Source organism: Lycorma delicatula, chromosome 7 (assembly GCF_047948215.1).
Source record: "Lycorma delicatula isolate Av1 chromosome 7, ASM4794821v1, whole genome shotgun sequence".
NCBI classification, from domain to species: domain Eukaryota; kingdom Metazoa; phylum Arthropoda; class Insecta; order Hemiptera; family Fulgoridae; genus Lycorma; species Lycorma delicatula.
In genome coordinates, this window is record NC_134461.1 from 58,022,948 (window position 1) to 58,043,112 (window position 20,165).

General features: G+C 27.8%; 1 protein-coding gene across 9 annotated transcripts in view; it reads right to left on the reverse strand.

Annotated features, from left to right (window-relative positions):
- sws (patatin like phospholipase domain containing sws) overlaps window positions 1–20,165 on the reverse strand; it is a 161,767-nt gene that overhangs the window by 108,659 nt on the left and 32,943 nt on the right. For all 9 annotated transcript variants that reach the window (XR_012756976.1, XM_075370398.1, XM_075370399.1 and 6 more), the window contains exons 2-3: window positions 9,003–9,084; window positions 7,604–7,707 (exon numbers count right to left, since the gene is read on the reverse strand). Coding sequence is in view for 8 of the 9 variants with exons in the window: in XM_075370398.1 (XP_075226513.1) it covers window positions 7,604–7,707; window positions 9,003–9,084 (186 nt within the window). In the remaining variant the exon portion in view is untranslated. The remainder of the gene's footprint in view (window positions 1–7,603; window positions 7,708–9,002; window positions 9,085–20,165) is intronic.

Sequence of the window (20,165 nt, forward strand, 5' to 3'; positions counted from 1 at the left end):
AACTTAGAATTCATGATTTGATCAGTTGGAACAAAGTCATGATGAATCAGGCCCTTTGAGTTGAAGAATGCAATCAACATAATTTTCACTCTTGAGTTTTGCTGCCTGACTTTCGCTGGTCTTTGTGCTCCAGGACTCAACCAAGCAGCAGATTGACACTTCGTTTGCAGATCATACATGAAGCACCAGCTTTCATCCCCAGTTACAATTGTTTGCAAAAACTTTGGGGCAGTTTCAACAAAGTCTTGAGTGCAAGAAAGACGCAGCTGTCTTTGTTCTTCGGCCAAGAAGTGTGGAACGAAACGAGAGCACACCTTTCGGCGGTTCATTTTTTTTGTTAGAATTGTATGTACCGCATCTTTACCAAAGTTTATCTTATGCTATGGCCCGAAGGGTAAGATGAGGTTGTTAGAGCAGGAGAAGCATGCACACTTTCGCAATATTTTCGTCGTCAACAGCTGTTGATGGCCTCCCGCTTCGTTCATTGATATCTAACGACTCTCTACCATCTTTAAACCCCTTCCACCACATGTATGTTGTAGTACAAGATGCGGCTACAGAATGCTTGCTGTATCATAGAATAAGTTTCAACAAAAAAGTTTTCAAGTCATATACAAAATTTTATCGCACATCTCTGTTCCATGTCGCGAGCTGGCACAAGGTCACATGAACACAATGTACACGGCTGAATGTAACTTGAGATTGGAGTGATAAAACATGATAAAATTTTGTACACACACTCGTCAGACATCATTTACACAATTCCTTGGTTGTCCAAGAGACGCTAGTTGTATCGACTACAGAGATTTAGTTTGATAACTTTTTAGACCTACTATGTATATTGACATGATCTTTATTATGTTCCAATCAGAATAAATATTTAATTTAAAAATTTTAATTTTTTTTTTTAAACAAAGAAAAGATGATTTTTTTTATCATGAGTGACAATCAAATGAAACAAAAAAACTCCATGGCAGAGCGGTAGTATCTTGGTCTTTCATCCAGAGTTCTTGGGTTCAAATCCCAGTCAGGCATTTTAGATAAGCTACAAAATTCCATTTCCATATCCCATGCCCAAGCTTCAAGCATATGTGGCAATATCATCAAGCAAAAAAACTGAGTTTATTAAGGGGTTTAATAATGATCAGAAATAAAATAAAACAGGAAAAATAAAAGTAAGATGGGGTGCAAGTGAACCTCAAAATTACCAATACATATAAAATACAAAACTAAGGTGATACTGTCAAAAGTTTCCACCTGAATACAGATACAGAACAATGAATAGAAAAAAAATAATAAAAGTACATAAAAATATTTATTATACCAGCACTTTACAGCATAAATAGAATACTTAACCAATGAATTTAAAAACAAACATAAAATACTGTAGTACACAGCCAATAAAGGAGTACAGAACCTCTATTAGCAAAAAGAAATAACAAAATTAGTTTGTCAAAAGGAAATTTATAAATGATTAAATATATATGTATGCCTTAAAAAAAAATATGGACTCAATACATCACGAGAGTGTCATCACCAAATAATAGATAATGTAAATGAAAAATTAAGTTGCTGCCTAATAGAAACACAGTTTTCATTGAGAAATTTACAAAAAAAATAGTGATGAAAACTGTTAAGATATTAGAAAACATACACTATTTTATTTAGCCTGCATTCCTAATCAAGTTGTTACTTTCAAATTATCACAGATTAAATTTATTTTAAACCATTTATTCCCAAATGATTGCAAGTAAACTACATATAAGATTCTGATGTGTATCACACAATCCTGATGCAATTTAGCACCTTATCCAGGGTCCAAAACATTGGTCCTGATATTATCTAAAAAACATAATAAAAAAATATTGAATAAACATTAGACCATAGAAACATTTGGAAAATTTTAAATGCTGATGATTGAGAATTAATTATTCTCTTTATCCCATTGAGGCTGTTTAATGTTTTGACTTTTTTTTGGCCATTTATATTATTTAATAGTTTCAAATTCTGTTGATTTGGCGTGGAATATATAACCCAAAAAATATATTTAAATTTAATTGGTAAAAATACAAATTTTTTTATTGGTAAATGTTTAAAGAAAATTGTAAATTTTTTATATTTTATTTTAACACAATTAACATTGCTAATATACTTGTAACAACATTGATTTCTGTTACTATCAATGATTTGAGCTCTACTAAAATTCTTGGTTCTGTTTATTTAATATTTTAGCCTTTCAACATATTTTGGGAATTTGTTATGGCAAATTAAACAATAAGCAAATTAAAAAAGCAACTGTATCATTAGTACACATTTTTGGCAGGGTAGGCATGTCAGAGAATTTTATTTATTTTGAGTTCACATAAAAAAAAACTTTTCTGTTAAAAAAAATAATAATAATGATCTGGTTGTACATAAGTTGTATTATTATTCAATTTTAATAATCAAACTTCTTTCTGGTACTCATTCACACTATTGCACTATTACTTTACTTCTTTACATAACTTATATATAAGTACAAATAAATCATGAAATTAATGGTTTTACTAATTTTTAAAAAAATGTAATTTCGAATACATTAGATTTTTTGAAATAAAAGATTTTTTATTGTTGTTTAAATTTTGAAGTTTACACAAATTATAAAAACTATCTGTTTACGAGTACATACACCTAATTTGACATCAACTTCAAAAAGCCAAAATAATAAAAAAAAAACTTAAAAAATATTATTTTGTTTTTCAAGTTGGTTTTATTATTTTTAATTAAAGTAAGAATAAGGGTTGGCTTACAGAAAATGATACTAAAAAAAAAAAAATGTCCAACTTGTCTAGTTAAAAAAATTTTCTACTACAGTTATCTGTAACAAGACTAATGGAACCACCAAAGGAACTTCATTACATAATAAAAAAGTTTCATTAAAATCAGTCCATTTTGTAGCGATTAAGATTTGAACACTGTCCTAAGCAAGACAGTACAAATTACCCCAATCATTCTAACAGATCACTTTGAGAGTTAATTGTCCTTTTCCTTTTCTCTCTCCTTCCATATACTTTATTCATTTTTCCTTAAGCAACTACTACAGAAGTCAGGTCACCTACCTTGGTTCCATATACTATCATGCTGATAGTGTCGTAGCTAATAGAGCATCTGCTTCTTTATTGAAGCTTAGTGGAATTGTGACTCAGTGTACATACAGAAGTATCCAAGGACTCTGTCCAGAGATCACACAAAAAGCTAAAATAGTATGGTGGCAAGGTATTCATAGGGTAAAGCCATACCTCATATTCTTGATCAACAAAAACTCATAAAAAAAAATAAAAAATTGGGTTTAAGTTAGGTACCTACTTTTTTTGACATCAGCTAAAAAACTTTTAAACATGCTTTTCTTAAAAAAATAATAAATAACAAAAACACAATTCATTCTAAAAAGTAAAAAATAATTATGTGTTCAAGAAAATTAATTTTAATGAAAAGCATGGGGCACGCTCTCATACACGACTATAATTAGAGTGTGATACACAATTTTTTTTTTAGTCATGTATAAATAGGATTTTTTAAAAAAATCACTTTCTTGTAAACAAATTATTTTTTACTTTTTAATTTTCTTTCTTTTTTTTAAAGAAAAGCACATTTTTAAAAATGTTTTCATAAAATCTATAAGGTAAATTTACGATAGTTACATTAAAATCCACTTTACCAGTCACCTGATCTACTCATACTGAATTGACAGTCAAAATCAATCGGATCTATAGCTACATCTTATCGATTCAGCTCCCTTCCTTAAAATGTTGCCCTTGTATCTTTGACAACTGATATAATTTATATATAAATAAAATGAAATTCAACCTTACCAAAAATTTGTCCGCAATCTCTTTACTAGCACTTTCGATCATTCAATCATCTTCAGGAAAAGTTATTCTTCAATTTGAGATCATTAAAATTAAAGTATGTAGAATGTAAATTTATAAAATGTTAAAATCACTTCTAGATTGAATTCAACTGGTCATCATAGTATAAAGTTCTCAATTCAATTTAGAAGCATCAAGTCAGATAACAAGTGCGACCTTCTTAAATAACAGACATAATTAACTTCATACTATGATGACCAATTGTTGTGACCTTAAGATTTTAAAATTTTATAAATTTACATTCTACATACTTTAATTTTAATATTCTCAAATTGAAGAATAAGTTTTTCTAAGGATGGTCAAATGACCGAAAGTGCTAGAGAAGAGAACACGGATGAACTGTTGGTAAGGTTAAATTTTATTTTATAATAATATATAAATATATAAGGTTGGTGTATAATATTATTATATATATTATATATTACTTGAAATATGATAATACATATTTCAAGTAATTTTTTTTTGTTTTTTGGAGTCCCTGGGTCATGAAATGTTGAGAAGTGCAAAAATAACCCATACCACATTTTTTTATCTTTTCTTTATTGTTAATGTAGTAGTTAATTTATGATTTATTAATTGTTACTACTATAAAGTAAATCTAGCATCAACATTATGGAATGTAGCTCTAATACATTAATAAATCATTTTTATATTAAACATTTTCTTTGAATCCAATTTACTGTTCAATCTATAAATATTTACTTATACTTTATGTAAAATATATAAACAAACAAAACTGATAATAATTTTAAGTGATTCAATCCTATTTTATTGCAAGATCATCAAAATGATCATTATAACAGCCATTTCCACTGAATATGAAATTAATCTATCATTATCATCCATACATATAATTATAAAAACTATTCAATAAAAAACAAAATACTTACATATTATAATATTAAAAATAACTGATAAGAAAATTACAATAATAAAATATGATTTAATAAATTAATACAGTGAATTATAAATAAGTATTTAAAATAAAAACAATATAAAATGGATCATTAGTGAAATCATAGATTAAAAAAAGATAAAAAACAAAATCACATTCAACAATACAAAACAACTAAGAAAGAAATAAACCTTATTTGACATTCACTCAACCGTATTATCATTACAAACAAAATTTAAATCAATTGTTAACACTTTCTCATAATAAAATCAAATATTAATTTTAACCAATGCCAACACAGTAAGGTAAATGCATTGCAAAATATTCTTTATTCAGACACAATCAATTATTGAATTTGTTATACTACTTGTAAAATTTATAATCAGTAATAAATTTCATAACAGAACAATATAAGAATAAACAAAAGGTTATTTAGGCAGAAATAGAAATTAAATAGAGTATATAAGTAATTCATCTTATTGAAACAAAAAACATACATCCAACAAACTTTCAAGTTCACATTAACATATGCAGAACTATTATTATTTGGCTTAAAAATGTCTTTATTTTAATTACATGAAATATAAAAAAATATACTTGTAAGTAATAGTTACGTTCAATAGTAATAATATATAATTCTACAATTGTATTTCAAAAGGGAAAATAACATACCGACATACACAATAGTTACTGGCTCACAGAGGAAAAATAAATGATACATTAATAAAAATTCAAGGACAAACTCTGTAAACTGTAGGATTATCATGAGAATATTATTCATGAATAAGAGTTTACAAATCATGTTACACATTTTTTCTCTAGGAAAAGAATATGGGAAAATCAAACATTTAAGAGGAAGATAAACATGTTTTCCATTAAATTGGAGAAAAAAGACTCACAAAAATTCAACTGGTTTTTAAAAGCCAATTAAATAAAAATTTTAGGTTCAACCTCTATTGTATATCCCAAGTGCATTTTAACTAAACATGATTTTATTACACCAACATTTAAATATTTGTACAACAGACAATATAAACAGCAAACATTTTTAATACAGTAGTTCATAATATATTTAAAAAATATTTTACATTAAAAATTTAATTAATAAATAAAACTTAACTTTTTTGCCTAAAGATTATGAGATTCACTGTAACTGAGAAGCCATGTTATATGGCAAAAAAAAAATTAGTAGACAAATTTTCCACTAACATCAACCTAACTGATTTGCTAGACAAAATTAAAGGTCAATGTTTTGATCTGACAGAATGTATACAAATATTCTGCCCACGAATATATACAGTGAGTTAAAGACTAAAATAAACAAATTTGGACAGGTTCTTCACTGCAATATTGTATTGTTTTGTTTTACAACTTCCTTGACTTACAAAAAAAAAAAGTCATACAGAAATCACTTTGGTACGAAGGTTTTATTGACTCCATAATATCCCTGTGAAGATGATAATTATTAAAGATTTTTGGATCAATAATACAAGCCCACAACTCACTAAATTTATCTTAAACAGTGTGTAACATGTAATTTGAAAACATCCAATCATAATATTAAAAGAAAGATGCTGAATAGTTTTAAATTTTTAGAATAAGAAATGTGTATAAAATATACAGGTTCAATAACCAAGAGGAAACATAAAAAAATTATTATTTTTTTAAAATAATTTTTTGGTAAGGAAAATATTTTAATTTTAGCAGTCTTACATAATTTTATTCATGATAATCTCATTTTTGTTTCGATCTCACAATTTGTTAAAACTTTTTCACATCATAGGCACCATTGGGCCTACACAGATACAAAGATCTTATAATGAAGAGGTGAACAGTGAAATGACATGTTCAATATATTTTTAAATTTGAGGGTTCAAGACAATATGTATTCCAATTTTTAATATTCCAACAAATTTTTGAGAACTAAAAGAAGTGGTCTCAATTATTATACAAACCAACGTATCATAAAATTATCAACTGCCATATCACTTGGTTAGGTTAGGTTAGGTTCTCAATTACCAACATATCTTTGCATATCACTGTGGAATGTGTGTTATTAAATTTCTTGGAATTCTTTTAATTTTAATTATTGAATAAATTTTCATGAAATAAACATTTTAAATAAAATTTAATTCATTTTTTTTTTTTTAATTTTAAGCTAATGTGTTCTTAAAATTAATTTTGAAGTCATTTTCTATTATCAGTAGTAATATTTCCTGTAAATTAAATTGAAGGTGCTATAAGTAAAATATCAGAATAAAAACAAAAATTCAGATAAAAACTGATCTGATAATTATTATACAATCCTGTCCATTCAAAGATAAAGACCTATACAAGTTGCAGCTAATTTATCAGAGAATGAATAACCTACCACTTAAGCGGTTTAATAGAGAAAATGTACTAAATCATTAGTACATAAAAATCTATTTAAGAGATTTTTAATTGTCTGGTTAGGTGGGGGGGAGGGGTTTATTAGGACCAACATACACTAAAAGCACAACTGCTAAACACTTTTTCCTCCACAAATTTAAATTTATGTTGTTAGGTTATTAACATAAAAAGTGTTATTCTAACACTTAAAATATCATGCACTCACATTCATTGCTATTTATAATAAAAAAGGCTCAAGTAACAATATTCTGTTATTTCATATATTTAAAAAATATGTACATATTATAATGTGTTATAATTATATTACAATAAATATATGACAATAAATGAGGACTCTCATAATAATAAAATTATATGATGTTTTCGATCACAATCAGTGACAATTATTCTAAATAACATTAAGTCATACCTTTCTTAGCATTTTTCTTCCGTAAAAGAGAACTTTGTCTCGTTTTCGAAAACGTGGTCTTGATGACCCTACACCAACAAACTCTTTCACCTCTGGAAGAAATTCTGAAACATAATTCATACATATTTATTAATTCTGAAACATAATTCATAAATATTTATTATATATACTTTAAATTATTCTCTTATTACAAACAAACAAAAAAGCTGACAACACAGTTGTAGGACTTTCCCACCACACGACTTTTTTCTGTTGCATGGCTTACACATAACTTAATTTAAAATATTTATAATTTCATTTGAATACAATATTTTTTGTTTTTTTAATTCAATGATTCTAATTAAAGCGTACGTGCACTTCATTCGCGTGGGTGTGGTGATTTAGTGTGCAACAAAAACCTCAAAAACACATACACACACACACACACACACATGTACATACGAAGATCCAGAAAATTTTGACCTGGTTTTTTGGGTTCCTTGGATGCTAAAACGTAAAGATCTAGTGAAAACTGCATATGTCCAAATTGGACCAATTACCACACTTTCCCTTCGGTAGCTGTAGCTCTGCTATAGAACTAGGCGGGAAAGTAAAATTTAATATCATTAACATGCTATAAATTTTACTGAATTAAATAAATTTAGTAAAATTAAATGTAATATTTCCTTACAACTATTTAAGTAAAAAAAAATATATAAAATTTAAAAACGTATTAATTTATAAAACGTGTAATTTCAAAAACTCAAAAATATTAAAATGAAAGATTTTATTTTAACTTAATATGTCAATAGAATTTTATTTAACATGGTATTCAATTAATGAATTCAATCAACCCTTCCAAGACAATTTCTGAATCTCCAATAGATTATAATAAATATTTGAACTATATATTTTCATTATTATTATTTGTTTCCGGTTTTTTGTTTTCTTTCTTTTTTCTTTTACGCCCATTTTTCCAAGGATTTTTTCTGAGGTTAGAGGAAAAGGATTTGGAAGGTTTTTTTATGGTAAGGTCCTCTTTCTAATGTCAACCTATTAGAGGAAATGTGAAATGAATTTTTTTTTTTTGAAAACAGCTATCATTTAGCAGGATTTGAACTCTGAATATTATAGACAAAAGATGAGAAAGACACTACCAGTCTGCAATGAAGATTAGTCATTATTAACTTAATGTCTAACAAATTACCAAATCCATAAACAAAATCTAAATGAAAATGAAAAGATCTTTTAACTAATGAAGAGAAAGCTTTTATTAATGATACAAAAGTAATGTAAATGCTTACACCATTAATACACAGCCATTATTGACTTAATTAATAATAAGATTAATAAATTACAATATAAGTAGTAAATGAATATATAAAAGTTAAGATTTAAGTTAAAAAATAAAAATGAATACCTTTGCTTCTCCATTTCCAAGCAAATATCACAGTCGAAAAGAATACAGCAAAAAGGAATGATATTAGAGCCCACGTCACAGCCTGCAACAATAAAAAGTCAAGAATTTATAAAATTATTAAATAATATACATTTACTATAAATAATAGTAATAACAACAACCAAACAAATTTCAGAATTTATATAAAATCCTAAATTAAATATAAAAAAATGCAACTGGACAAAAAAAAATCATAAAGAATTTCATATCTACTCATTAAAATTGTGATATGCAATTATGTTACATAGAAAACTTTTCTTTTTGATAATATCAAATACAATCTAAATTTCATGCAATCGGTAAATTTTATAGAATGAATTTCAGAAAACCAGCTACTAGGTAAGGTTTCATAAACCAGGATTACTGTTTAGGCTATCTATTTTTCAGTGACAAAAGCAATCTATAACAAAGTACAAAGTAATAAAACAAAAGTAGTTTTATTAAGAAACTCTGAAATTTGCAGAAAATTATTTGAAACAGAATTCAACAAGAAGACATGAATGGAGTGTTGTATAAAATAGTGGTAAGATTAATTTTCAGGAATTTTTGTTAGGTCCCATAAAAAACTGATGTAGGCAAAAGTTATAAAAAACATTAGACATACATCACATCCAAAAATTGCATAACCAATTTCACGAATATCAACAATCCCATGCTCGGTTAACTAAGGAACATGAAGGAAGAAAAGCCTTCTTTACTGGGCTAAATGTACCATGTTATATTTGCTGTTTGAATCTCACAGATAACCTTTCCTGCAGTAAATAATAGAAGGTATAATCATCTCACTTTTATAAAGTGACTTTCATACATGGGAGCAATTTTCTCTGCACTTCACATCAAAGATAAAGTTAATTTCCTGGTGAACAAGCAAACCAGATATATATCTCCTCTATGCAATAGAACCAATTCACAATATATAACATCTCTCATGGTAATGGATATCAGAACAAAAAAAATTTCACCCCATCTAATTTCTACAAGACCTCTAAAATCTACAGGTGGCCTGAGTTTGACTACCTCATTCATACAAAAAGAGAAGTATGGCTAATTCTAACATTTGTCTGGACCATAACTATAATTACCATAACTATAATTTACTGGACCACGACTAACCAGTAATTTGATAAAAAAAAATCCCAAAAGAAATTAATGGTAGTTACTTGAATTTCTGAATATATCTGAGATTTAGCCAAGGCTCAATGTGAATTCTGAAAATAATTAAACCCATTTTCCCAACAGTATTTACAACTCAAAAATAGAATTAGACATTCTACTGATATCCAAATTAATCCACACTGAATAAATTAATTAATAAAAAGACTGAAAAGATTATAGTTTTAATATAAGTTTCTAGAGTAAACGTGCTTATGACAACTGTCATTAATTGAAGTTCTTTCATCTTATTACCAAAAAAGCAATAGAACAGGAGGAGTTTCAGTGTTACAGGTCGTAAAACTTACAGGTATTATTAATACTTAGAATGTATTTTAAATTAATAAAATTTTAACAGTATTACAATTAGAATGGAACTGACAGTTGGACAAAGAATAATTGTTCAACTGCCATACCTTGCTGAAAATCAATTGTTAAGTTATAATTAGAATTTATGGACTGAGCGATTATAGACTGATTCTATAATAGAGCGATTATGGACTGTATTTTGAAATTATGGTTGAGATGATGAAATGAACTAAACCATATTCTTCTTGAATCGTTACATTTTTGTTAAGTTAAAGGGATAAATACACTGTCATTATTTATCAGATTTTTCAATGAAAGCAATATGCTTTTAAAATACATGCTAATATATCATTCTGCATGGCAACAGTGTTTTTGTTTCATTTTAAGTGTCAATACTTTTCAATATCTTAAACACATTGCAATTATTTCAACGTAACAAAAATGTTACTGATAATGTGATAAATGTACAAAAAAAGAATTAAAAGTATTTACAGGTAAAGTCATACAGGTCATAACAATAAAATTAAAAAATATTTTACGGATATAACAGTACTCATTATTTTCATAAGCAAACTGACAATTTCAATCACCACTTATGGGCAATTACATTTACACTACTATACAACAAAAGCAATAGACTATCTGTTAATATAATAAACTATGCTTCAATAATAATATATATATATATATATAATTTATATCAGTATAATTTATATAAATATTTTTTATAATAGATTTTCTAGATAAGTTTATATATAAATTTTCAAAATAGTACAAAAAAAAAGTTGTTACTAAGAAAACAATTATTATACTCAACAAACAACTGTTTTATCTAATCAATAAATGTTTGTTCTAGAGAACAATAAGCATTTTTCATTTCTACATCTGTTAACTTTTGAACATAAGTACTGGTACTGAATACCATACAATAATAACTACACACTTCAGCCTTTTATAGACATAATACACCACTTAACTGTGTAAATTCAGACATTGCTACCAAAAATAACACATTCTTGATAAGAAATTATTGAAAATATAAAAAAGATATACATAAACAAAAGAATCATGTAAAACATAAAAAACATTTAAATAAAATGTTTAATTCCAAATCATGGTAAAGGACAAATATAAATTTATTAAAAAGAAAAATAATTTTAACATTAATAAAAATAAATAGTGATTTAAAATATATAAATTATGATCAACTCATGGTGGTGACTATTGGGATCTCAGAAACAAGTTTTGAAAAACTTTAAATGATGAATCTTCCCTAGATTTTTCTCTATATTAGATACAATATTACTATTTTCAAAATCTTTGCCCTTTTTCCAGTATGACAGGTAACTTCATTATTTCAAATGGAAACCTCATATTTTTATTGCATTTTTTGGTAGAAAATAGTATTTTAAGAATTTTTATGCTTTTGTATTTTTCTCTAACCCCAGCTATACAAAACCCCAACAATACAAAAAAACAGCTGACAATTATTTAGCATTAAAATTGTATTTATTGTTTCTGTAAGTTTACAATTGCCAGCTTACAGCTGTGTAAGGGATATGTTTGGAGAAAAATACCAGTATAAAAATATCTTATAATACTACTTTCTACCTAAAAATGCAATAAAAACATGAGGTTCCCATTTAAAAAATGAAGTTGGCTGCCGTATTTGATTTTACAGTTATCAGCCAAAAGCTCCATAGCGACTGCTTTTAGAGTAAAATACCCAAGAATAAAAATGTATTAAAAAATGCGATAAAAACATGAGGTTTCGATTTGAAATGAGTCAGCCGCCATATTGGAAAAAGGAAAAATATACAGAAAGTTCCACATTTTAAATTTCTTATAAAACCTATAGTTTCTGAATCCCAATGTAGGCCATCATGAGTTGACCACTCTGTATATATAAATGATTAATAATGATCAGTTACTGATCTGAAGCTAAAATAGTTTTTGACTAAAAAATTTTGACTGCAAAAAATAAAAACCAGGTTACAGATTTGATCTTTATCTGACCCCCTACATAACTTTAAGGATTTTTCATCAAACAGACAGATTTAAATATAAGTATATACTTTTTTGTAGAGGAAGTTTATTTTTTGTGAAGGAAGAAAATCCAATAATTTGTTTCCAAAAATGGCTTTTTACTTTGTTTTTTCTCCCTCCAATTCTTTGTAGACCACCCTATTTCAAAGAATTACCCAGAATCTGAAGAAAAATGAGTAAAATATAGATGTACACAAAAAATATTACAAGCTGCTAATTATTTTATTTCCTTATTACAGCTTCTTTTAAGTCAGTTTTCACTATACTGTATGTTTATAATAAAAAAATATACAGTCATATAATAAAACAGTTTTATAATAAAACAATCAGTCATACATTTTATTATAATTAACGAACATTTTTCTGAAGTTTAAAAAGTACTGTTCTTTTAAGTTTATTTATTATATTTTAATGTTAATATTTTTTCACTTATTTTTACTAATTCTATTTAGCTATTAGTGATTGTTTAAAAATCATAATACACAAGTTTTAGATTTTTTTTAGACATTACCTATAGCCATTATTAATTTTCAGTAAAAAAAATCATTCTATGATAATAATTACTTAATAATTTTTCCATTTTTTCAAGTTTTAATTTTTTATTTTAATTAATGTATTTTGAGATTAATAGTCAATTTTGAGAACTTTTCAGCATTCTGAAGATTTTTGTTCTGTTTAAAATTTTAACCCTTTTCTGAACCATTTTAATCTGTTTTGTTTTAAACTGAAGTCAAATCTCTGAAACTTTTATTTATTTTCTATTGATTTTGTATACGTTAGTTTTATCTGACTAATTTTCTCTAGAAAATTTGTTAGGTTACTTTAAGGAGGAAATATTTAACAATGAAGGGAAAATTATCCCTAAATTAGAGGACATAAGAATTTAGGAAAAAATTTCACTTTATTTCAATGAAATAAAGTCGGTTCTACTGGTAGTAAATTATAACCCAAACCCTACATAAATTATAACCCTACTTAGAAAATTATATTGTAATATATATGGAGTAATATTAAAACCGAAAGACAGCCTAGACTTAAAGCACATGACTGGTAAAATGCCACCTTTCTGAACTAAAAATAATTCACCTTTTCATAAAAATAAAATCAAAAATGCGTGATATGTCAAGAACAACACGTTACACAATAATCTTAAAATTCCTGTGATGATAAAAGAAATAAGTTACCGTTTAGAATTTAAAAAATACATTATTTTTATTAATTTATTGACAATGCAACAAAATCAATTAACGGGAAACTTAAAAAGCAGTTACTCGTCTCCAATTTTTAGTGGTCTACAGCCACTAAATCTATTTTCTCGTAAAATACTTGGGGTATAGTTCTACGATCTGTTTTTATTAAAATTTTCGAATAAAAAACAACCACATTTTAACCCATCCCAATAAGATTTTATTTTACCTTGGGAACAAAAATCGAGATGACCGTTTCGCTAGCCATATCTCTTTACATACGTTCACTTTGCTTATTTTAATGTTACAAATCAGCTCCCGAACTAACGCCGGTCAAAATTTGAATTTCGTAAAGAGTATTATTATTAAAGAGTATTATTATGTATTCTGATCATGAAATCGGAATAAAAGGCAATAATCCATTAATCAGGGAAAAACTAATATTCTACGGAAAGTATACAAAAATAATCGAAAATCAATAAACACTTAAATCTACGTCCAGTCTAATTTTAATGTATCTAGATTTTTTTTGGAAACATTGTTTAAATTTAATTCATACATTTATATCATTGTAAACATCTTATTAAACGGCTATAAAAACGACACGCGTAGTACTAAAATGCGCACGTATTATAAAACATGCACATACTAAACTAAAAATGATGATACAAACAATACAAAATTAAAGAAATGTTTACGTATATGAAATGAAAGACGACGTTTACTGTGTACATGAAAAAAAAAAGTGAAGCCAGATAACTGGGCGTTCAGCGTCATGCTATCGTTGTAAACAAACTGTTGTGTTTCAACATAGGCTGCTTCAAATTTTAAGCGTCTTTATATAATAAATTAATGAGTGAACGTTTATGTTAGATTAAATTTATTATTAAATTATAATTGCATTCAATATGTTGTAAATGGTTAAGTAAAAATAAATAGATAAATAAAATTAAAAACACATGAGTCATCCAGTATAAGGATTTATTACCACAATGACACATCAGAAGATCTATACTACTTCTCACTACTACAAGCAACGCGTAGGATAGCTCTTCGCTAAACGTAGCATAGTAAACACAATTCATTAAAAAATAACAATATTGTCCTTGACAAAAAAAATAACAATAAACATATTACGAATGATTCTGTACGTGGAATTTGTTTACCAATTTATAAGTCGTTCATTTGCAATATTATTACACTTAGCAAATTTTACATAATTTTCTGGCTTATGTTGAATTAATAATTAAGAGGTAGTAAACACTTGACAATTATGTAACAAACAGTGATCAAATTAAAACAAATAAAAATTCCATGAGAAAAGAAACTTGAAAAACTAGAAAAAAATAAACAGATATTGGGAACGTTGAAATATAACAAAAATGTATAATAATAACCATTTGAATAGTTGGGTGGTTACATAAAAATAAATTTTTAAATAAAAATTTACTTTGGCAATAAATCTTGCTTCACTGAATTTTTAGAAGAAAATGTCCTTTGCAACTGCGGTGCCACAAAATGTTTATAAGGGTTAGGCTTGGAATTATATATATATATAATTATTACATGATAAAAACCTCCTACAAACATAATTTTCTATGATAAAAAACCCCTACATACACAAATAATTCTCGCACTTCAACATATTAGATCGCGTTCATAAATAATTTATTCTGATTGTGAGGGTGTTAAAGTTTCTGATATTGTGTGAAACGTGGCAATTAAGATGATCGTGGTTTATTGACCTCGAACTTCATAAGACCTAAGGTCACGTTCACGAACATACCGCCCTCAGTCTCTCGTCATGTATGTTGCGTGCATCCTCCCACACAAGGACACTAAATGACAATAATCAGCACATTAAAAGCGCAAGGAAGTTAATTTTTATCTTGATGAACTCACTGTACAAAGTCTATGAAAAGCTTTATGTAAAATTTGAACTATCAAATTAAAAATAATAATAATCATTAAAAATGTAATAAAACTATAAAACGCAAAAAAAAACAGAACAACGATAATCAATCAAAACGTTTAACTTCATTAGTTACTAACAATTAAATGCTGCTGTATAAAAGATAGGCAACAACTGAGAAGTATTCAAATTAAAGTTATGCATTTCATCTCATCATATCTGATTCATCACCAAATAACAATGTTCACCACAAAATTAATCCACATCTCTTACATATCAACTATTATTAAAAGTTTTGGCTATTGCCCATCTTACACCTACATGTTATTTAATGTTACTGTGCTCCTGTATCATGATCGATCAAAACATTTGTCGTTTACTAATTATATTACATCATTTATGCTCCGATTCGGTTACATCCAAATTGTATCGCTCATGTAATATATATTGGGGTCCTATAGACATCTCTAGTTATTGTAATCAATACAGCTTATTCTAGTGTAAAAACCCCCAAAAAAAATCGGTGAAAGGACTTATACGTTCTAAATAACCAGGACTTAGGAATTCAGTCGTTCTCAGTTTCCGTTACCCCCACCCCTAAGTCAATCTAACGTCATTACACCACGATTTATATTACAATTATTGCACGTATAAAAATACTATTAACGAAACTTTTAACTCAAGTTCATGTTCATTCCTGTATGATTAAGTTAAGATAGTCCCCACCAACAGCTTGGTGCAATTATGATTAGACTTCGGCAAACATGTTCATACTTGTCTGATTACATCATCATCTTGCAGTTCCGAATTGCCGCTTTTTGTCATACGCAATAAATATTTGTGTAATATGTAACAATTCAGTGGTTCAAATATTATTATCTCTGTTTCAACTTATATTACTTTATATCTAATAAGTTCAATTTGCACATTTATTCTACATTCTTTCCATATTTATTTATTTGTACATTTATTGTTTTTTTTCCTAATATAAAGTAATAATCTACGATTTCTTAAAATATTTTTCCTGAATGCTAGTCCAATTTTCTAGCAGAAATATTCAAAAAATAAATACGAGAGAATAATGGAGTACAACCACGAATTTTACTTGTTATGAATGTAATAGTTTCACAAATCTGACGGTTGAAGAATTTCGTGGGTGGTGTTTTTTTTACTTGGTATGATTGACAGATTATCAATAATTCATTAAAATATATATATAAAAACGGATTAAAATATTTGTATTTACGAATCAAAACGTAAATGTCTTAAGCCCTTAAATGAGGGCGTTACAATTTCCCTGTACGGATTATATCAATCATATAAGTGTCCCAGAATGTAACAAAATCAGAACCTAGGTATGTAAAAGTTGATCAACTCGTACACTATCAAAAATAAATCTATAAATAAACATAGTTTCAGAAAAGTCTACAATAAATATAAACATTTTTATTTTAGTTATACAATACAAGCATCGTTATTACTAAAAAAAATAACTAACCTTCCGTTATTTGTATTTTTTTAAACAATTTGAAATTCCTGTTTCCAAAAATACTAAAATCCTGGTTTCAAAAGTCTATTATATTTTTTATTACGATCTAAGCAAACCGTTCTGTGCCAAGGTTGGGTTAACAAACGTCAATGGATTTCAATAATACCTATTGAAATCAATAGTCCAATTTTTGGAGGCAAACAATACCTGTTTGCCTCCCGATATGACCAATCATCTACAGCGATAAGAAAAATTGGTGATAACCAATAAAAAAACCATTATTCAATTGATAAACATTTTATATATATCGTTTAGAACAGGCGTTAAAGTTAACACATGTAGTTAAATACATATGTTTACTTTTAAACGACATATAAATGTTTATATACACAATCAATCAGGAGAAAATGGAAATAATTTGGGAACTTGAAATAAGGAAAAGAGTTCAAACAAACATGTCCGAAAACGCTTTGTTATCGAGTAACGGTTAGCGAACACTTTCGTCAGGATTTCAGTTCAACCGGTGAAATAAGGCGTTATGTAAGGGGAAAACTTGATAGTTTCATAGTTTTTTGACCTAAAAATCGAATAAAATAGGTATCAGAACTACATATCCCATAGTTTTTTTGATACTCCAACGTAAAACAGAAAAATTCGGCGACAAAAAACACGTTTTTTTAAAGTTTGAAGTACAATAACTTTGTTAAATGAATAACAAATGCGTACATTTTTTATCTAAATTTGTAGGCAATTTAATTTTGAAAAAATTGATGTGATAAAATATATGAAAAACAAAATAAAAAATCAACTTCTATTATTAAAAACCAACATAAAAGAAAAATTTTATCAATCAAAATTAAAAACAGCTGCTTTTAATACAATAAATTTAGACCTTTGAAAACTAAAATATTTTATTTTCTTAAAAAAGAAAACTCACTATGGTTAATATAATAATAAGTGTTCGAAAATTCCACAATGATAACGATGCACTTTTCAAATCGTTTCCTTACATTTTCCAACCTTAGCGTCCTTTGATGAGAACAGCAGCATTGAGCATGCAAACGATCAGTTCATCACGTGTTATCTACATTTTGCTTGTACACCTCGCATTTCAACCAACTCCATAAACAATAATCTAAGGAAGTAAGGTCCGGTGATCAAGGTAATCAATTTATCAGCCCTCGGCGTCCAACCAATTTACCAGAAAATTTTTAATCTACGAATTGCCTTACTTCACTCGTGAAATGTGTTGGTGTTCCATCAAATTAATACTAAATTTCAATCTGTTTCGTCAATGAGAAATTTTCAAGCTATAAGAAATTCATTGTTTAAAAATTTCTCACCGTGATATGTTGTTCTAGAATGAAAGAGCCTATAAACTGGATGTCAATCATGCCACACCAAACGTTCACCGAAAATCGTTACTGGAAATTTGATTCGACTACAGCACGCGGGTTTTCTTCAGATCAGCGATGTGAATTCAGTATGCTGTTTATGTCGTTTCGGGTAAAAGAAGCTTCGTCCGAAAATAGTATGAACGGAATTACATGGTAATTATTGTTAACCCGTTAACAAAACTTTGTGTAGAACTTTCTGAACACGAAAAGACGCAGTCCGTGAGTATGTAACGTCCTCCATACTCTGTGGAATGTTGAGCCCAGTAGAAATTCTTCGCGTACTCGTGTAGGACTACGCAGTTCCAACCTAAAGGATAATTTCTCTTCCATCACTAAGTACCGGTTGACGTTCAAATGAAACTTAAGCACTGGGAAGTGTACCATTTTCACGAATATTACAAAACATTAACGTTTATTATTAACACGTAACCACAATTTTATGACAATAAGTAGGGTTCAAATTAATTTTGAAGCAAAATGATGTTGTTAATGTTGCCAACATCATTTTTCAAACGTCTAAATTTATTGTACTAAAAACAGCCATTTTTAATGTTTACAAATTCATAATATTCTTCTATTAAGTTTTGTTTTTAATAAAAAAAGTTGATTTTTATTTTGTTTTTCATAGACTTCAGGAACTTTCTCAAAATTAAATTCTCTTTAAGTTTTCATAATAAAATTTACGCATTTATTAGTCATTTAACAAAGTTATTACACTTCAAATCTAAAAAACGTATTTTTCGTCATCCAGTTTTTCTGTTTTACGTTGGATATCATAACAACTACGGAAGATCGATCAGTTCTGGGACCTGATTTATCCCATTTTTCAAGTCGAGAAACATAAGCAAATAACACCTCATATAATCCCTATAAAATTTTAGTATGATCTCATTTTACCGGGGTAACTGAATACGAGCAAAATCTTTGTCTAGCCGCAACTCGATAACAAAGCATTTTCGGACATATGTTTGCATGAACCTTTTTCCCTACTTCAAGCTCTAGAATCAATTCCCAAATTATTTCTCTTTCCTCCTGAATCACTCTGTACATGTTATATATAACATATTAATATATACAATATACAACTTAATAGAGGCTCCATCATTTAGTTTAGTCTACCGCCGTCCGGGAGCGGTAGCGTCTCAGCCTTTCATCCAGAGGTCCTGTGTTCGAATTCCGGTCAGGCATGGCATTTTTCATACGCTAGAAAATTTCATTTCCATATCCCACGCACAAGCTTCAAGCTTATGTGGTGATATCATCAGGCAAAAAAAAAGTAGAAAAATATTAACTGGCAAACACTCGCATAATAATTTACAACTTGTCAACACGTTTGATCATGTTCCTGGCTACACTTGTTAGCCCCTGTCTATTTCCTGGATAGCATTGGTTATGTTTGTCTTCAATTCCTGCAGGGTGTGTAGATTGATCCTATGAACAATTTCTTTTAAGTAACCCTACAGAAAGAAAAGAAGTCTGAACTAGTCTAAGAGGATCTTGCTGGCCACAATCCTTTAGAAATGATTCTTGAAAAAATCTTGTAGCACCTCCATAGTAAAGCGAGCTGTATGGCAAGTGGAGCTGCCCTGTTGCAACCAGCAGTCACACTCAATCCTCTTCCAGTAACGCTAT